We start from the raw sequence: 14874 nt of genomic DNA, 5'->3' as shown, positions 1-14874 counted from the left end.
CATCATCAAATTATGAGGGTATTAACAGTTGCCTAACTTGATTTAACTTTGAAAAGCATTTCAACTTAACCTAAGCTAAGCATGCTTATCTACTGGCTTTTAGAAGCTGATGACAAATACATCATAACATACCTCTTGGCTAGGACTGGGAAGAGGAAAAGGACCTTAAAACAGCATACATCTTTTCATTATCTGTGTAAATACTTTTGGATCTCAGAGTTTACATGGCAAATATGGTAAATTTGAATGCAGTGATCAGTTAAACTAAATCAGACTTATTCTTCCCTCAAAATACATTTCCTAATTGGACCAAAGAGTTGAAGTTATTCATGCTGGCCTAATTAGCACCCAAACTGGAAGGGAAAAACTAGGGTAACCAGGAGTAAGGGGACAAAATAAAGCTGCTCTTGTCAATATCAGCAATCTGCTAGAGCATCTTATCTTCCTGCATTAGATTAGAATGCCTTCACACCACATATAGTATCCACTTTCACACTGTGTAATCTTGTTTTTCCTCTCAAGACTTTGCGCAATCAAATGAGTTAATCTGGTGATCTACTTCTAAGTAATTAGTTTCCAAGATGCACATTTTGTCTTGTATAATGCAGAGGATATAGCTGTCACGGACTCATTCTCAGATCGCAGAAGAAGGGTGGTGGTCATAATTAGGTAATAAAGAAGGAAGAGTTTACCCCTTACCTAGGATAAGGGCTCACTGGAAAACTCTCAAAGAAGGCCAGCTCCAAAATGCCTTTCCTTTGACTTCCAGCACTTTGGACCTGGGTTTTACAGTTCAGTTCTGCCTCACACACATGTATATATACACACACACTTTTTTTTTCCATATCAACAGTAAATTGAGCTGATAGAATCATCACCTTGAAGTCTTAGACTTGTACTAGTAATAGGAAATAAAAAAATTATTTAAGAAAACCACATATAGGAATACAACCTCCTAAATAGAATCTTCCAAATGTATAATGCTTTTGCCTTTTCTGGACCTTATCAAAATCAGAAGAGTCATTTTGAGAATTTCAACAAACGCATAAAAGATTCAATCCCGTGAGCCTTCTTACACAAATCAGAGCTAAAACCAGAAAGACCCTAAGTAGCCTGATGCAATTTCATTGTTGACCTTGTCTAAGAGGGAGACAGGATCAGATAATCTTCATATTTCCCTGCCAACCTAAAACATTATGTAAGACAATTCTGTACTGGGCCTGCCATCTCAAAACCAAGGACCACACTGCTTTTAGAGCTGAAGCTACAGAGCTTGATTACCTTTTAAATTCTGATCTAACATTTCAGAAGATGAAAACAATCACCACTACTCTCTAAAATTCTTGAAATTTCAATCAACTACAAGCATAATTTGGAAAACACTAGTAATATACAGAGAACAATAATTTCTTAGTTAAAATGCTTAAGAGCTTAATCAAACTGAACTCTAGTTTAGTATACAATCACTGGTTGTTCTAATAAGCATAAACACCCCTTAGGTTATAGGCCTTTTTCTTAAATTAGAACATAACAAAGTAGTAACTTCACAAACTCTTCAAGAAACAATTGTTTACTGTCTGAATTAATGTATCCAGACAACCAGCTCTCACTATCTCAGTTGGGTTGATAGATCCCAACTGATACTTTAAAATATTCAAGATACTTCACTTTTTTTTTTTCCTAAGTTTTTTAACCAAGTATTTTAAGTCCAAATCACATTTTAATTCACTACTTCAAAAAATGTTCCACCCCCCTTATAATTACCTAGAAGGAATTACTCATCCAGCTTATTCTTACCTTGTCAGCAATTGATTTTTCTGTTTTTATTTCCAGAATCTTTCTAGTCCTACTGCATTCAGTCTTAAGTTAGAGTCATTAGCTTCTTTCTGCTGCATTTATCAATCCTTTCATTTTTAGAATCATTCTGTAGTTTTGAGAATGCAGCTACAACAGCTTTTCAAAAATGAACAGTTTTACATTTAATTTCAAGTTTTGAAGTTAATTACTCTTCCTTGTTAGACCAGTCCCTCACTTCTTCAAATTTCTTTGTTAGAAACAATCCTCTTCATCTCATCCCTCTTTCAAAAAGAGAAAGAAATAAAATAAATTTCATTTAAAAAGAAATAAATAAAATCACCACTCTGTGGCAGAATCACTCTTTCAGCAGCCATCACATGTTATCTTGATCCAGATAGTCATCAGATGGAAAAAAAAACTGCACATAGCCATTCAGTGACATTCTCCTGTAAGGAATGACAGCCCACTGTTCACTCATTTCTTCATGCTGTTAAATTTTGTGTCCAAGTCCATACAACCATATGCTGAACTAAATAAATAACGTCAAGGACCTTTTTTATTTACAGTATCTTCAAAATAAGATTAGTTGGAATGTTTATTAACTCACAATAGCATAGATAAGAGCTTGTAAATGAGCTCATCAGTGTGATCATTTTCTTTGAATGGCTGATTTTAGCCCTCCTATGGCTGACAGCATCATTCTGCATATACTCCTTACAGTCATTCTTGACACAAATAGCAAACATAAATCAAATGTCAGATTGCTTCGATATAACTAAGTAATTTATGCTTTCTGCAATGGATTCAAAGATCAGCAAATGTCCCAGAATTATGAAACATCACAGAATGAATTCACATTTATGGAAAAACAAAGTCATGAAAAACATGCAAACTTATCAAACATAGCAGTATACCCCTAAACACTGCAGTTAGCTGCAATTCAGAAGACTCACTGACATAGAATTCCCCCTCAAGGCTGGAAAAGACCCACAGGATCACCCAGCCCAACAATCCACTGAACCAATTTAGTTTCTCACTAAACTATGTCAGTCAACACAACATTCAAACATACTTGCTCTCCGTTCCAGCTCTTTCACTTAATTATGTACACTGCTTTACATTGCACCCCTAGATCTTGCTGGGATCCAGTGTCCCGATTCGGGAGCAATCCCTGTTTTCCATCCACATGCTTGCTTGGTGCACATCCATCTTTAATTAATCTTCCTTTCTAGACTGTTTTTAATATTTAGATGGATCTCTTCAAACATTGTTTCTCATTGATCAAACTTTATCCCAGACAAAAGCCGTATGTAGAAGCAGAGGCATGGACTTTCTGGTGTCACCATGACATTCTGCCAGCACTGCTACCTACAGTAAGAAACATTTACCTGCCACTTGTTACTGTATCTGTGCTAACATTTCTCTCCTGATGGCACCAGCATTTTTGCAGCAGGGGGAGGGAGGGAGAGGGGTGGAGGGTCCTCTGTGCTGAAGAAAACCAAGGCACTCACACCCACTGTCACCATCTAACCACACTGTGAAACTATGGCCTTACAGATTGAATTCTCAACTCCCCAGAGTGCTAAACACCTAAGACTGCAGATAATTCTCCGACTGTACTCAAATAATACTGAAACTCATTAACCTTATAAGTTGAAATGCTCAACTCACAGAGCATATCAAGACAGAAAGGAAACAAGACAATCCTAGCAATCACGTTTTCTTCAATCATTTTCTCTACCTATTTATTTATTTATTAAAGTGTGTTAATTTGGCTCCCACAGTATTTTATTTTTTGTTTTCTCCTCTAATAATTCGTTCACAAAGTTTCAAGCAATATTGCTTGAATATTCTTTTCAGGGGTTGCTACCATAATTGTAAGCTGACCAGGAAGAGATAGAGATCTCTCTCTCTCACACAATGAAGTGAGAGGGAGAGAGATGGAAATAAGTTTTATAAATGCTTAATAAAACTTATTCAAAACTGCTCTGTGGTTCTTAATATGCAAAATGTGCAATCTATATAGTTCAAAGACATTAAAAGAGGCAAACAAAGCAAAAGGCAAGATATCACCTGATCTTGACAAAATACCGCTACCGTTTTTAAAGATTTCTTACTAACTTTAAGTTGAATGAACATGAAGTACTTGAATAAAACCCAAGAACAAAACCGTACCTGAAATCAAGATTATTTCACATTTTCTACCAGTCATAAAGAAGGGCGCTAGTTTGTGGACTCCAACCAGCAGTACACTGCGTTTGGATCTACATTTATATAATCTCACTTTACAGGAGTCCTCCATTTACAAGTTACTAACCAAGAAACAATGTCATGGGTACTTCCCAGAGATCTATTTGGGAGGGGGGGGGGGGGAAGTAACATCATCTATATTTAAAAAAATAAAAAATAAAAGAAATATTACTTCAATATCGGCCACCAACCTCTACCTCTGATGTTGTGCACCAACACAGAATAAAAAGAACTACTTTAGAAGCAGTCTATATAAGATTCTTCACTAGATTGCTGAATCTACTTGCCTATGCAAACCTACAGCTTTTAAAGCTTCCCTTCAAAAAGATAACTTCTTTCTCTGTATCCTGACAGTTTCAGCAGCAGAGAAACAAGCAAATAAAAAGAAAGTGTAATTATCAAATGTCATGTAAGAAGTAACCACTTCAGTGTAAAAGTTCCTAAATTCCCACCATTATTATTTTATTCTAGAACATTTGACACTTTCAGAAGAATACTGTTTTGGAAATAAAAATGACAAGTATCTGTACTTAGCCATTTGGGGACATAAAGAGATGGGTGAGCAGAAAACAGGAAATTACAACAAAGGAATTTACATTAAAGATGAAACCAAAATCGACTTTAACTGAAAACTTGCTTCAGTTTAGGCAACACCAGCAACACACCACATAGCAAGTAATCCAACTATTTATTTGTTTATCTGGATATTTGCATGAATAATGCTTTTAAATAGTCTCATTCATGCCTACAAATCTCTGAAGCAAAAAACATTTTAAATTCCAAACAGCAGAACAGCCAAGTTTTGGACCTAATTTTGATGATGCTCTTTACAAGCCACTATTAAAACCATGCCACATCTCTTGCACAAGACCAAGTTCGGCTATTCGTCAGAATACAGTAAAGTTTCAGACAAACTTTTAGTTCTACAAATGCACACCACCACATTTTTCCACTCACACTCATCCATATACTTTGTTGTTTAACACCTCCATCTCTTAAAATGTAAAGCTTTTTGATACCCTGGATAAATCTGGCAGAAGAAATAGTATTTGCATCACTTAAGGCATGTCTACACAAGCAAAATAACTGAGGGTATAAGTGAAATGCAGTGACTATCCCACCCTAACTTGTTTTGTTGACACACCTTTTTTATTTTTTAAACTCTGAAATATCTAAGAGTTCTTAAGTTCAATCCACACACACAAACAATACACCATACTGAAAAATCTCTGCCACACAACAGTTAAGTGGTTCAACAGCTGCAGCATACTTCTTTTTCTGCATAAGCAAAGAGCTCAAAATTTCAAAACAATTGTTACATTTCCATGTACAAAGTTCATACAGAATTCTCTGTAGGGAAGTATGTAAATGTTGTAGGTAAGTTTGTATTTAGTACATTTAGTATATTGTCTAAAAAAGCCCCTAAATAAGCTTCAAGCAATGAAAGCAACCAAGAGAGTCATTTAATCACCTCTCACTTTGGTACCCCAAAATAACTGGATATAGCATACAGCATCCCTGTAAAGTACATATATGATGATTAATCCATCAGAAGTTCACATTAAGTTTTGTAACTTAATGTAAGTTACATTACTTAGTGTAACTTAAGTAATACACCACCTCAGTGTGCTCACATCCACTGCTTGGTCTCCATAAATGTTCAGTAAGCATCTATGAATGTCAGTGGGTGCAACTTTTCTGCATGGAGGAATTCAATCACACACCTTTGCTTCATAAGCATTTTCATGTCAGATGCCATTTCGTCAGACTGCCCCTCTGCTGCCATCTGTCACACAGCAACAAAACGTAATGAAATATTCCCAGGAAGATTCAACTTCTACTGCCATACCACCAACATCTGCCTCAGACACTGTGAGCCAACAGAGTAAAATAGGAGGTATTACTGTCAGAGCTTCCCTTGTATATATAAGTACGTACGCATATATACATTTATATATAATTACATTTTTTTAAGTATTAACATGAGTTTCCTTCCTTTCAACTACTTTATCTCTTTAAATTTTGTTTGATGGCTTTGAGATTTCAACTGAACACATAGGCTGTAAAAAGCTGAATGCATGGTATAAGAAACCAACCATATAAAAGGCCAAATGAGAGAAAAGAAAATAATAATAGATGCAACATAAAATGACAAAGGAAATAGAGCCAGCTCTAAATTAACTAAGTATAAATCAAACAGACCCTTGAAGATTTTTTTTTTCCTGTTGATTTACAACACATCATAGAAAGCCCAAGATATGGACTGCTGTGTTTATATACAACATAATTTAAGCAGGTACCATATACACAAAACCAAAACAATTCTGAAATACTCCTTACAATACCACACCAAAGAAGTCTTTACTTGCATACAGAATTATGACAGTATATTCATTCATTTGTTAATTTTATATATCCAAATCAGAAGTTATAGAAATACTGCGCCACATTTTCAAGCAACTGCTAATATTGCACTGATTCACTCATATCATTCCATTGGTACTTTTATCCACATTTAGGACATAGTAAATAACTAGATTTCCAGATGGTCACCTCACCTTATAAGTACTGTTGATTTTACGATTAAATGGAGCAGAGTAAGCATTGTAAATCTTTCCAAGAAGATAGTGTTTGTCACCCACTGACCTGAGAGGTACAATCACTGAAACATTCTATCTGCACATTTCAGCCAGATAGCCTACATAAGGTCCTGATACACAACAATCTAATTATTTGCTGGTGTTGGGTTTTTTGGTTTTTCCATATTTTTATGGACACAGAAAGAATATCTAAAATACATCTTTATCCCTCACTTTTTTTTTTTAAGTGGTAATAAATTCAAAAGCCTATAGTTAAATAATTACCTATATATTTAAACATTCCTTTCTTTCTCACGTTTTTAATAATTAAGTTTAAAATGTAAGATTATCATTTGCATATAGTACTGAACTTTCACTTTTTTTTTTTTTTTTTTTTTTTTTCTTTTTTAAAAGAGTTGCCTCTACCTCAGTTTAGTTAATTCAAGCCATCTACTCCAGTTTTGGAAGCAGCTTTTTCACTTACACTGAGGATCCAGAACTTGTCCACAGTTAATGGAAATCTAGGTGTACAGATGAAAACAAGCCTGTAACAATCAAACTGCCTGCTATTGTCAGTTACAGAAAATTGCATTTCTACCATTGTGTTTTTAGAAAATGTCACTGCTTTTTGTTTGCAGCTCATCAGAATCTACTTCCTCTTCCAACAAATTTCACTCTTCAGTTCTACCTCACAAAATAGTAGTACATCCCAAAGTCTTTAACTGATATCTGTTATAACACGTCAAATATCCAATTCTTTTTTGTTTTCCTTTTAACCTTTAACTCAACAAAAATCACAGCATATACTTAAAAAACAAACCAAAGTAATCAGCTAAGCTGAATGAACATCTTCATTATTCCCGAAAAAGGTCTCTCCCTGTTTTGCATCTATTTCATGAGGCTTTTCTGTCTCATCTTCCTTTCCCCAGACATACAGGCTTAACTGAAATTATCACCTGAACTATGATGCCACTGAATAAGTCATCCTTTTAAAGACTGATTTAGCCATACCAGTATATTTGCACTAGCCATACACATAGATGCTAAATGTACAGATACATACATAAATACATTTGGAGACACAAACAACATAGCTGCTGTTTTCAGATGCCATTTCAGTGAGACTGGCAGCACTCTCCACCTTCAAGCTATGATCCAAATGCAAGGTTAATTGCAATATAATCATTAAAATTAAAAATAATCCTCTCATTACTATCTGACAGCTTTCCTTAAGAGCAGCCTTCATTATTCCTCAAGTAAGCAAACACCTCATAAAGTTATTAAGAATTATATTCTAGCACAAGGTTCATTTTCTCATTTTTCATTTTATATTTTTAACTCTGGTCACCTGAATTTTCCTTGGACACAATTCCATAAAGATCTACTTGTTCCAGTAAACTTTGGATTTTTTCTTGTTTAGCAAAAACCAACATGTCTTGATCCTGAGATTCTCAGCATCCTTGCTGAGGAAAATGTTATTCCCCCCTAAAATTTCACATGCTTCAAGTCAGCTACAGTGAATCATAGCTAACTGGAGAGCATAACATGCAGATTATGGCCATCACTAAAGTTTTCCACAATACTTTTGTTCAAGCACAACGTAGGGCAAGCATCTGTTAAATTTGCCTTCTGTCAGTATTACAGCCATTTTGAAAAGCAACTTTCCCTGTTTCATCAAATGAGGATAACATCATCTTTTAAAATTGTTCTTCAACTTTAACAATAAAGCTGTGAAGTTCATAAAATGTATATATAATGTATACATCTAAAGAAGCAGAAAGTTCTTGTGAAAGAATGGTGACAAGGAGAGGTATTTGTCTGTTTTTAAGACTAGTTTTCAGAGGATCCTTGAAACACACCAGCTTTTCTGTGAGCACTGTTGGTGTATGCTACATGCAGCTCATTCTGACATATGTTGATTCACAGAAAGCAGCAGTTAGTTTGCAATCTCCATATATACAATTAGTACACTCACTAATGTACTACAAGAATTCCGTACTTGCTAAGCCAAAGTTTCCTTGTAGATAAGCTGAAGTACATTTACATCTCACCTACGAATGCTGTAATATCACAGAACAAACATAAACCCATTAGAAGGCATATTTTCAACAAAGTCACCCACAAAGGTTCAACTCTTTGAAAATTCTAGGTAGAAAGGAAAAAATACCACGTGGAAAGCAAGAAAGTTTGTATTTCTAGTCTCCAGCCTAAGCTTATAGACTATTGCTTTATCTGATTTTAAACTGAGCAAAGACTTTTAATGTTCTTTTGCCACTATTTTCATTCTCTGTCACTTTCAGAGTAATATTCTATATTTTAGAATGTCTAAAAAAATATTTTTCAATATTTTCTCCTGAATTACAACCTTGAATTCTTACAGAGTTCCAGAAAACAGCAGCTGTTGACATCTCATAAACATTTTACTGTCTCAGATTTCTCTCAGTAGAGGGAAGAAAAAAAAAAAAAAGGTACTTTTCCTCACTTTTTTTTTTAATGAATACTTTGTAACAAGAAACATTTTGAAGTAATAAACATCAAGTACATAAGTGATAAAGCACTAGCTCCCAAAGTTAAAAAAATAAAATAAAAAAATTGATGCATTGCATAAAACTTTTGAATAATACCTCTTAAAGTATTAGAAATGTGTTTTCTGAAAGAAACTGTAAACCTTATCTATATCATAATGATCTAATCTAAAGCAAGAGTAGCTACCATACACTGTGGACAAGTAATACTCACCCTTCTGAAGATGCATTATTGTTATCACAATTAAACATTCCCCGGACTCTCAATTTGATACAGACACTGGGGACAAACAAAGAATGACCTTTTAATTTTTACAAGTCACAAAGAACCTTAATGTGCCAATCCCTAAAAAAAAAAAAAATAAAAAAAAAAATCAAACAAATAAATAAAAAAATAAAAGAAAAAAAAAAGGGGGGGGGGGGGGGATGGTAGGGAGAAGGAGGAAAAAGAGAAAAAGAGAGAAAGGACTTATATATGAGGAAATCTCAGTTTAGACGTTTATCATGTACTAAAAATACTGGCAATGTCTTGCTGAAATACAGAACGGTTGGATCTGCAATTGCTAGACTTGCACAAAGACAAACCTATCCTGCAACAAACAAACAGACCAAACAAAAACAAAACCAACCAAACAAACAAACAAAAAAACAAGGCCCTAGTTTCAATGAAATACAGTGTTTCATAACTTTGAAAAAGTATCTTGAGCCAGGTACAGGTTCATTATACCACTTTTGCCACATTATGATGAGACTGCTTTTCTTTCTGCCCATTCCTAATAATTTTTGGATGCTCATACTTATTAACACCAGATACACATGCGTTGCGCTACAATACATTGATTTCATCACCTTTGTCTGATCACACACACGCCTGTTGCTCCAGCACAACTCCGTCCCTTTCACACCTCCCCAAACGCGCCGGTTTCAGAGATCGCCCCACACCCGCGCTTTGCGACATTAGGTCTCCAACTCAGCAGTTCCAGCTCCCTCCGAACTCTGGAGGGCCGGTTAGCTGAGCAGTGTCCTTCCCGACGAGAAAGTTGGCCGGACAGATTGTTTCCCTCGCCCTCCTCGCTCTCCCGCACTCGGTGCCCGTGAAACTAGCCCGGGGGCTGGAGACAGAGCCCCGTCGCAGGCTGGCCGGCGGGACGGCAACGTGCGAGGGCGGGAGAGGGAACGCTGCGCTTCCGGGACACCCGCGGACACACGGGGCTGCCGCGGACCTACTCGCACCCCAGGGCGGAGGCTACCGCCGCGTAAGAACTTCTGTACCGTGCTTCTTTCTCGGGGGAGCTGAGGCGGACAGGACGGACTTGTCTTCGCGTTTCGGACTCACCGAGACCTCACCTAACGTACGTTTAACACGTGGATCCCCCCCGCCGACCCCTCAGCGAAACCGTGCCAGAAGCAGCCGCCACCACAGGAGGCCGGCAGGAACGGGGAAGAGAAGAGGAAACAGCCGGCTCCTACCCGCTCTTTCTCCCGCACAGCGCCAGTTGCCCCCCCCGCCCAAGGCTCCGCTCCGCCGAGCGCGGCGCGGCCAGGATGGACAGAGCCAACTCAGACAAAAGGCACTGTCGGCTCCGCGCCGCTCCCTCCGCTGTCAACGGCTGGAGAGCGGGCGCGAATCTCCCTGCCGCCCCCCACCCTACCCCGTTCCTTCAGGCGCGACGCGGCGCGCTGCTCGGGACCGAGACGGTCGCGCCCTCCCTGTCTGCCTCCCCACCCCCCATAACAAAGGGAGTCGGTTATAAATAACTGCTCCCGGCCCGCAGCCCGTATGGTGGTTATAGTGGCGGTGCCGCTGCCGTCCAGCTCACCCGTCCCCTCGCTCCAATCTCGTGCCACCTCCACCAGAGCCGCTTCGCTCCCCGACTCTTCTTCCCTCCTGCCTCCGGCTGCCGGATTCACCCTCCCGGACCGAGCGCCAAATACAGTGGCCCAATCGGTAACACGTTCATTGGCGAGAGCCGAGCGCCGCCCCGATTGGACGGACGCGGTCGGAGTGCCCTGAGCCAATCAGGGAAGGAGAGGGGCGGGGTCCGTGCCCCACGTGCTGGCGGGAAGGAGGGGTGGGGGAGCTCTTTGTTCTCGCGCTGCTGCCTGGGCTGGCGGTTTTGTGCGCTCTTTGCCCGTCCGTCTAGCTGAGTGAGCAGCGGGTCTGGAGTTTGAGGTGCTCCGGCCGCCGCCTCACGGGGATTGGGGAGGGGAAGGAGGCGAGGGGTCCGACGGGAGCGGGGAGGGGCCTCGTGTCTCAGTGCTGCTGAGTTTGAATCAGTTCGAAAGTGGGAGCTGTAACGGTTTTAACAGTCGTGCTGCTGCTTCCGCGCGCTGCAGAGAGGGGAGGGGAGGGGACGGGACGGGACGGGACAGGACGGAGAACTGTGGGAGAGGCGCGTCTGCCACCAGGCGGGAAGATCCAGGCGGGGTTTGGGGGTGTTGTTGGCGGGAGCTGCTTACCTCAGCAGGGCCCGCTCTCTGCCTGTCGCTTCCGCGGCAGGCTCTCTCCTTCCCGGCATTGCGCCGTGCCGAGCGTTGGCTGGCTGAGTCACTAACCAGAGTACGTGATGCATCCTCCTGCCGTGTCATCTGACCTTTGTGCACCCAAACCTAGCATGTATCTGCCCTTTAGTTTCACACTGTTCCTCACGAATTTTGGTGCCTTGCTCTTCTGCAACCAGTATGGATTCTTCACTGTCAAAATCCCATTGTGTCCCATCTTGGCAGTAACGGTAAATCACAGCAACAGCAAGGTGTCCATTCTGCACAAGGCAGGGATCCTCTAGCTAGTGATACACTGTCTCTAGCCTAAGGTTGCTACCGTTTTCCTTCATTTTTATTCTGCGACTCAGTCACATTGACAAGAATGTACTTTAAACCTCAAGGATTCATTCCCCCTTAGCCTTCTGTTGTCTCACTGTTTGGCCACTGCAGCCCTTTGTTGTTTGGAAAAACAAAATTGCCAAGATAAGATCATGGTGGGAAACTTTCATCTACACTTGTAGCCATCTCTCCTTCCTAAGCCTCCTGTGTTCAGCGCTACTTCTGAGGTAGAATGAATTGTGAGCCTTGTACCCTTACTGTCTGTTCCCAGTGTTTCTCACCTTGTCTTGCAAATCACTTCTGATACCTTCAACTACCTTGTCTCATCTTTGTGTGAAGCCCAAAAATTAGCGCTGTCCACCATGATGAGGTTCTGGGTGATAAAAATCCTATGAGAGAAGATCACTGACACAGCTTCATGCCCAAATCTTTCAGCTGCATTATAGGCCAAACAAGGATCAGAGTTCTTTTAATGTGGAACAGAAATTATTTCCTCTTATGTTTGCGTGTCACAAAATGATATATTGTCGTACTCTTTCTCTGATTCTACTAGAGTAGATGACCTTTTCCAAGATTATGCTAAAACTATCAACTTTGCAAAATATCAGTCATTTCTTGAAATTCAGCTATTTAAATCTGTTCTGCTCCAAGATGGCTGGCACCACCAAAATGGCTACCCAGTCTCTTCACAGCTTGGAACTTGTAGTTTTTTTGATTGTTAGAATTGCACTTCATGAGATCTGATCTTAGTCAAAAAAAATATGTGTACAACTCCATTGCTAAATAAGCATAGCGTAACTTTAAGCAAGTACTGTAGTCAGTCACAAGGTGAAAAAAAAAATGTGTTGCGGAGACAACACTGAACTAGATTGCAGTACACGCTTCATTTTTTGTCTTGCACTGAAAGTTATTCGCCTGATGTACATGAAGAGCTAATGCTTACTAGAAAATAAAACACATTTTGAATGGAACTATTCTTTCTGTTTTGCACTGTGTGAAAACAATCTTTCCACACTGAGTTTCAGTTCTAGATTCTTAAAGTGATGAATCCTCAGTGAGGATCTCTATGAAGTGTTGATTTTCTGATCATTCAGGCTATTTAAAATAACCTGAAGAATTCTGGTAGCTTGTTTCTTTTTTTCTGTATGTGGATGCTTAATGTTGTAATGAGCTGCTTATAGACTTTCTGTTTTCACAGAGTAAACCACCCAAACATTTTTCTGTTCTGCGTTTTCATGATTAAAGAATGCCTGAACACCGATCTGCATTATGAAGAGGCATTTGGACCAGATCTGTGAGCAAAAAATATTACAAAGGTTTCTGAAATAATTATGAAATTTGGTATTCTGATAAGTTATTCTGAAAGGAGTCAATTCTGGTTGCAACATGTAATAGTTCTGAAAAACAGTAACTAGTGTTGAAGACTTTTATTTTACTTAACAATCAAAATAGAACTAGACTCTGGAAGAAAGTATCTTATCTGGCTTGGATCCTTCTGGAATTGTTGAAATCTTTTGCATCTCTTTTACAAAAAAACTTTCTTGAAGAGATTTTTCTGTGCTCACAATACATGAATGAAAAATGACTTCAGGGTTTTCATTTATGTCTGAAAACATAGAATGGGGATTTGTTGGTTCTGATTCACTAATATTTATCTGACACATTAGTTGTTTAACAATGTTATAGGATTTTCCTAATTTTGATTGCTTACACTGCAATCTTATGTGTCACTGGAAAAAAAAAAAAAAAAAAAAAAAAGGCAGCATATTAATATAGAGAAGAAGAAAAGAGGTACACTGCTACAAACCAAACTCAATAGCTGGCTGATTTATTTTAAAGATTTTGATGTCTCAAATAAGGTCGTATTTTCAAGACAATTCTTTATACATTGTGATCTTAATTATTGACCTGATAATCTACTGACTCCTGCTGTCAGAATTGCACAGTGTTTCTTCCATCTGTCTGGGGACCTAGGAAAGCATTTGGGAAACTGCCTTAGCTTGAAATATGCACACTTGATGGCCAGTATTTCCACTGCCTGCCCTGCTTGTTTAAGACAGGCACAGCCAGGTTGCCCCACTGTTAGCCACTTAGAGCAGGCATCTTGCTTGCTGGGTTCATCATAGAATCTTAGAATTATATAATCATAGAATTACTCAGGTTGAAAAAGACCTCAAAGATCATCAAGTGCAACCGAAGTCTGACCATAGTACCCTAACTTTAACAACCCTCTGCTAAATCATATCTCTGAGCACCACATCCAAACGGCTCTTAAACACATCCAGAGTCGGTGACTCGACCACCTTCCTGGGGAGCATATTCTAGTGTTTAACTACTCTTCCTGTAAAGAAGTGTTTCCTAACATCCAACATAAACTTACCCTGGTGCAACTTGAGGCCATTTCCCCTCATCCTGTCACCTGTCACCAGTGAGAAGAGACTTGTCCTGCTCGCACTGTAAGCACTTTTCAGATACTGTCTCCCCTCAGCCTCCTTTTCCCCAAAATAAACAACCCCAGCACCTTAGCCTCTCCTCATAGGGCTGATTTTCCAAGCCCTTCACAAGCCTCATTGCCTTTCTCTGGAACTGCTCCAGTACTTCTGTGTCCTTTTTGAATTGAGGTGCCCAAAACTGAACACAGTACTCGAGGTGAGGCCTCACCAATGCCGAATACAGGGGCAGGATGACTTCCCTAGTCCTGCTCACCATACCACTCCTGATACAAGCCAGGATGCCTTCTTGGCCACCTGGGCACACTGCTGGCTCATATTCAGCCCACTGTCCATCAGCACAACAAGGTCCCTTTCCATCAGGCAGCTTTCCAGCCACACTTCCCCAAGCCTGTAGGGTTGCCTGGGGTTCTTGTGACCAAAATGCAGGACCCGACACTTGGCCCTATT

General features: G+C 39.5%; 1 protein-coding gene across 13 annotated transcripts in view; it reads right to left on the bottom strand.

Moving 5' to 3' along the window:
- EZH2 (enhancer of zeste 2 polycomb repressive complex 2 subunit) overlaps positions 1-11233 on the bottom strand; it is a 43300-nt gene extending 32067 nt beyond the window's left edge. For 6 of the 13 annotated variants that reach the window (XM_072328388.1, XM_072328392.1, XM_072328400.1 and 3 more), the window contains exons 1-2: positions 10972-11233; positions 9366-9431 (exon numbers count right to left, since the gene is read on the bottom strand). Coding sequence is in view for 4 of the 13 variants with exons in the window: in XM_072328395.1 (XP_072184496.1) it covers positions 9366-9403 (38 nt within the window). In the remaining 9 variants the exon portion in view is untranslated. Of the gene's footprint in view, positions 1-5771; positions 5918-9365; positions 9498-10971 lie in introns of those variants that run through there. The other 7 variants (XM_072328389.1, XM_072328398.1, XM_072328399.1 and 4 more) reach the window with 4 other exon arrangements.
- Between the last annotated feature and the right edge of the window lie 3641 nt (positions 11234-14874).

The sequence above is a fragment of the Excalfactoria chinensis genome, chromosome 2 (assembly GCF_039878825.1).
Source record: "Excalfactoria chinensis isolate bCotChi1 chromosome 2, bCotChi1.hap2, whole genome shotgun sequence".
Classification (NCBI taxonomy): domain Eukaryota; kingdom Metazoa; phylum Chordata; class Aves; order Galliformes; family Phasianidae; genus Excalfactoria; species Excalfactoria chinensis.
The sequence above is the reverse complement of the archived record's forward strand: the minus strand, read 5'-3'. Positions and strand labels throughout refer to the sequence as shown.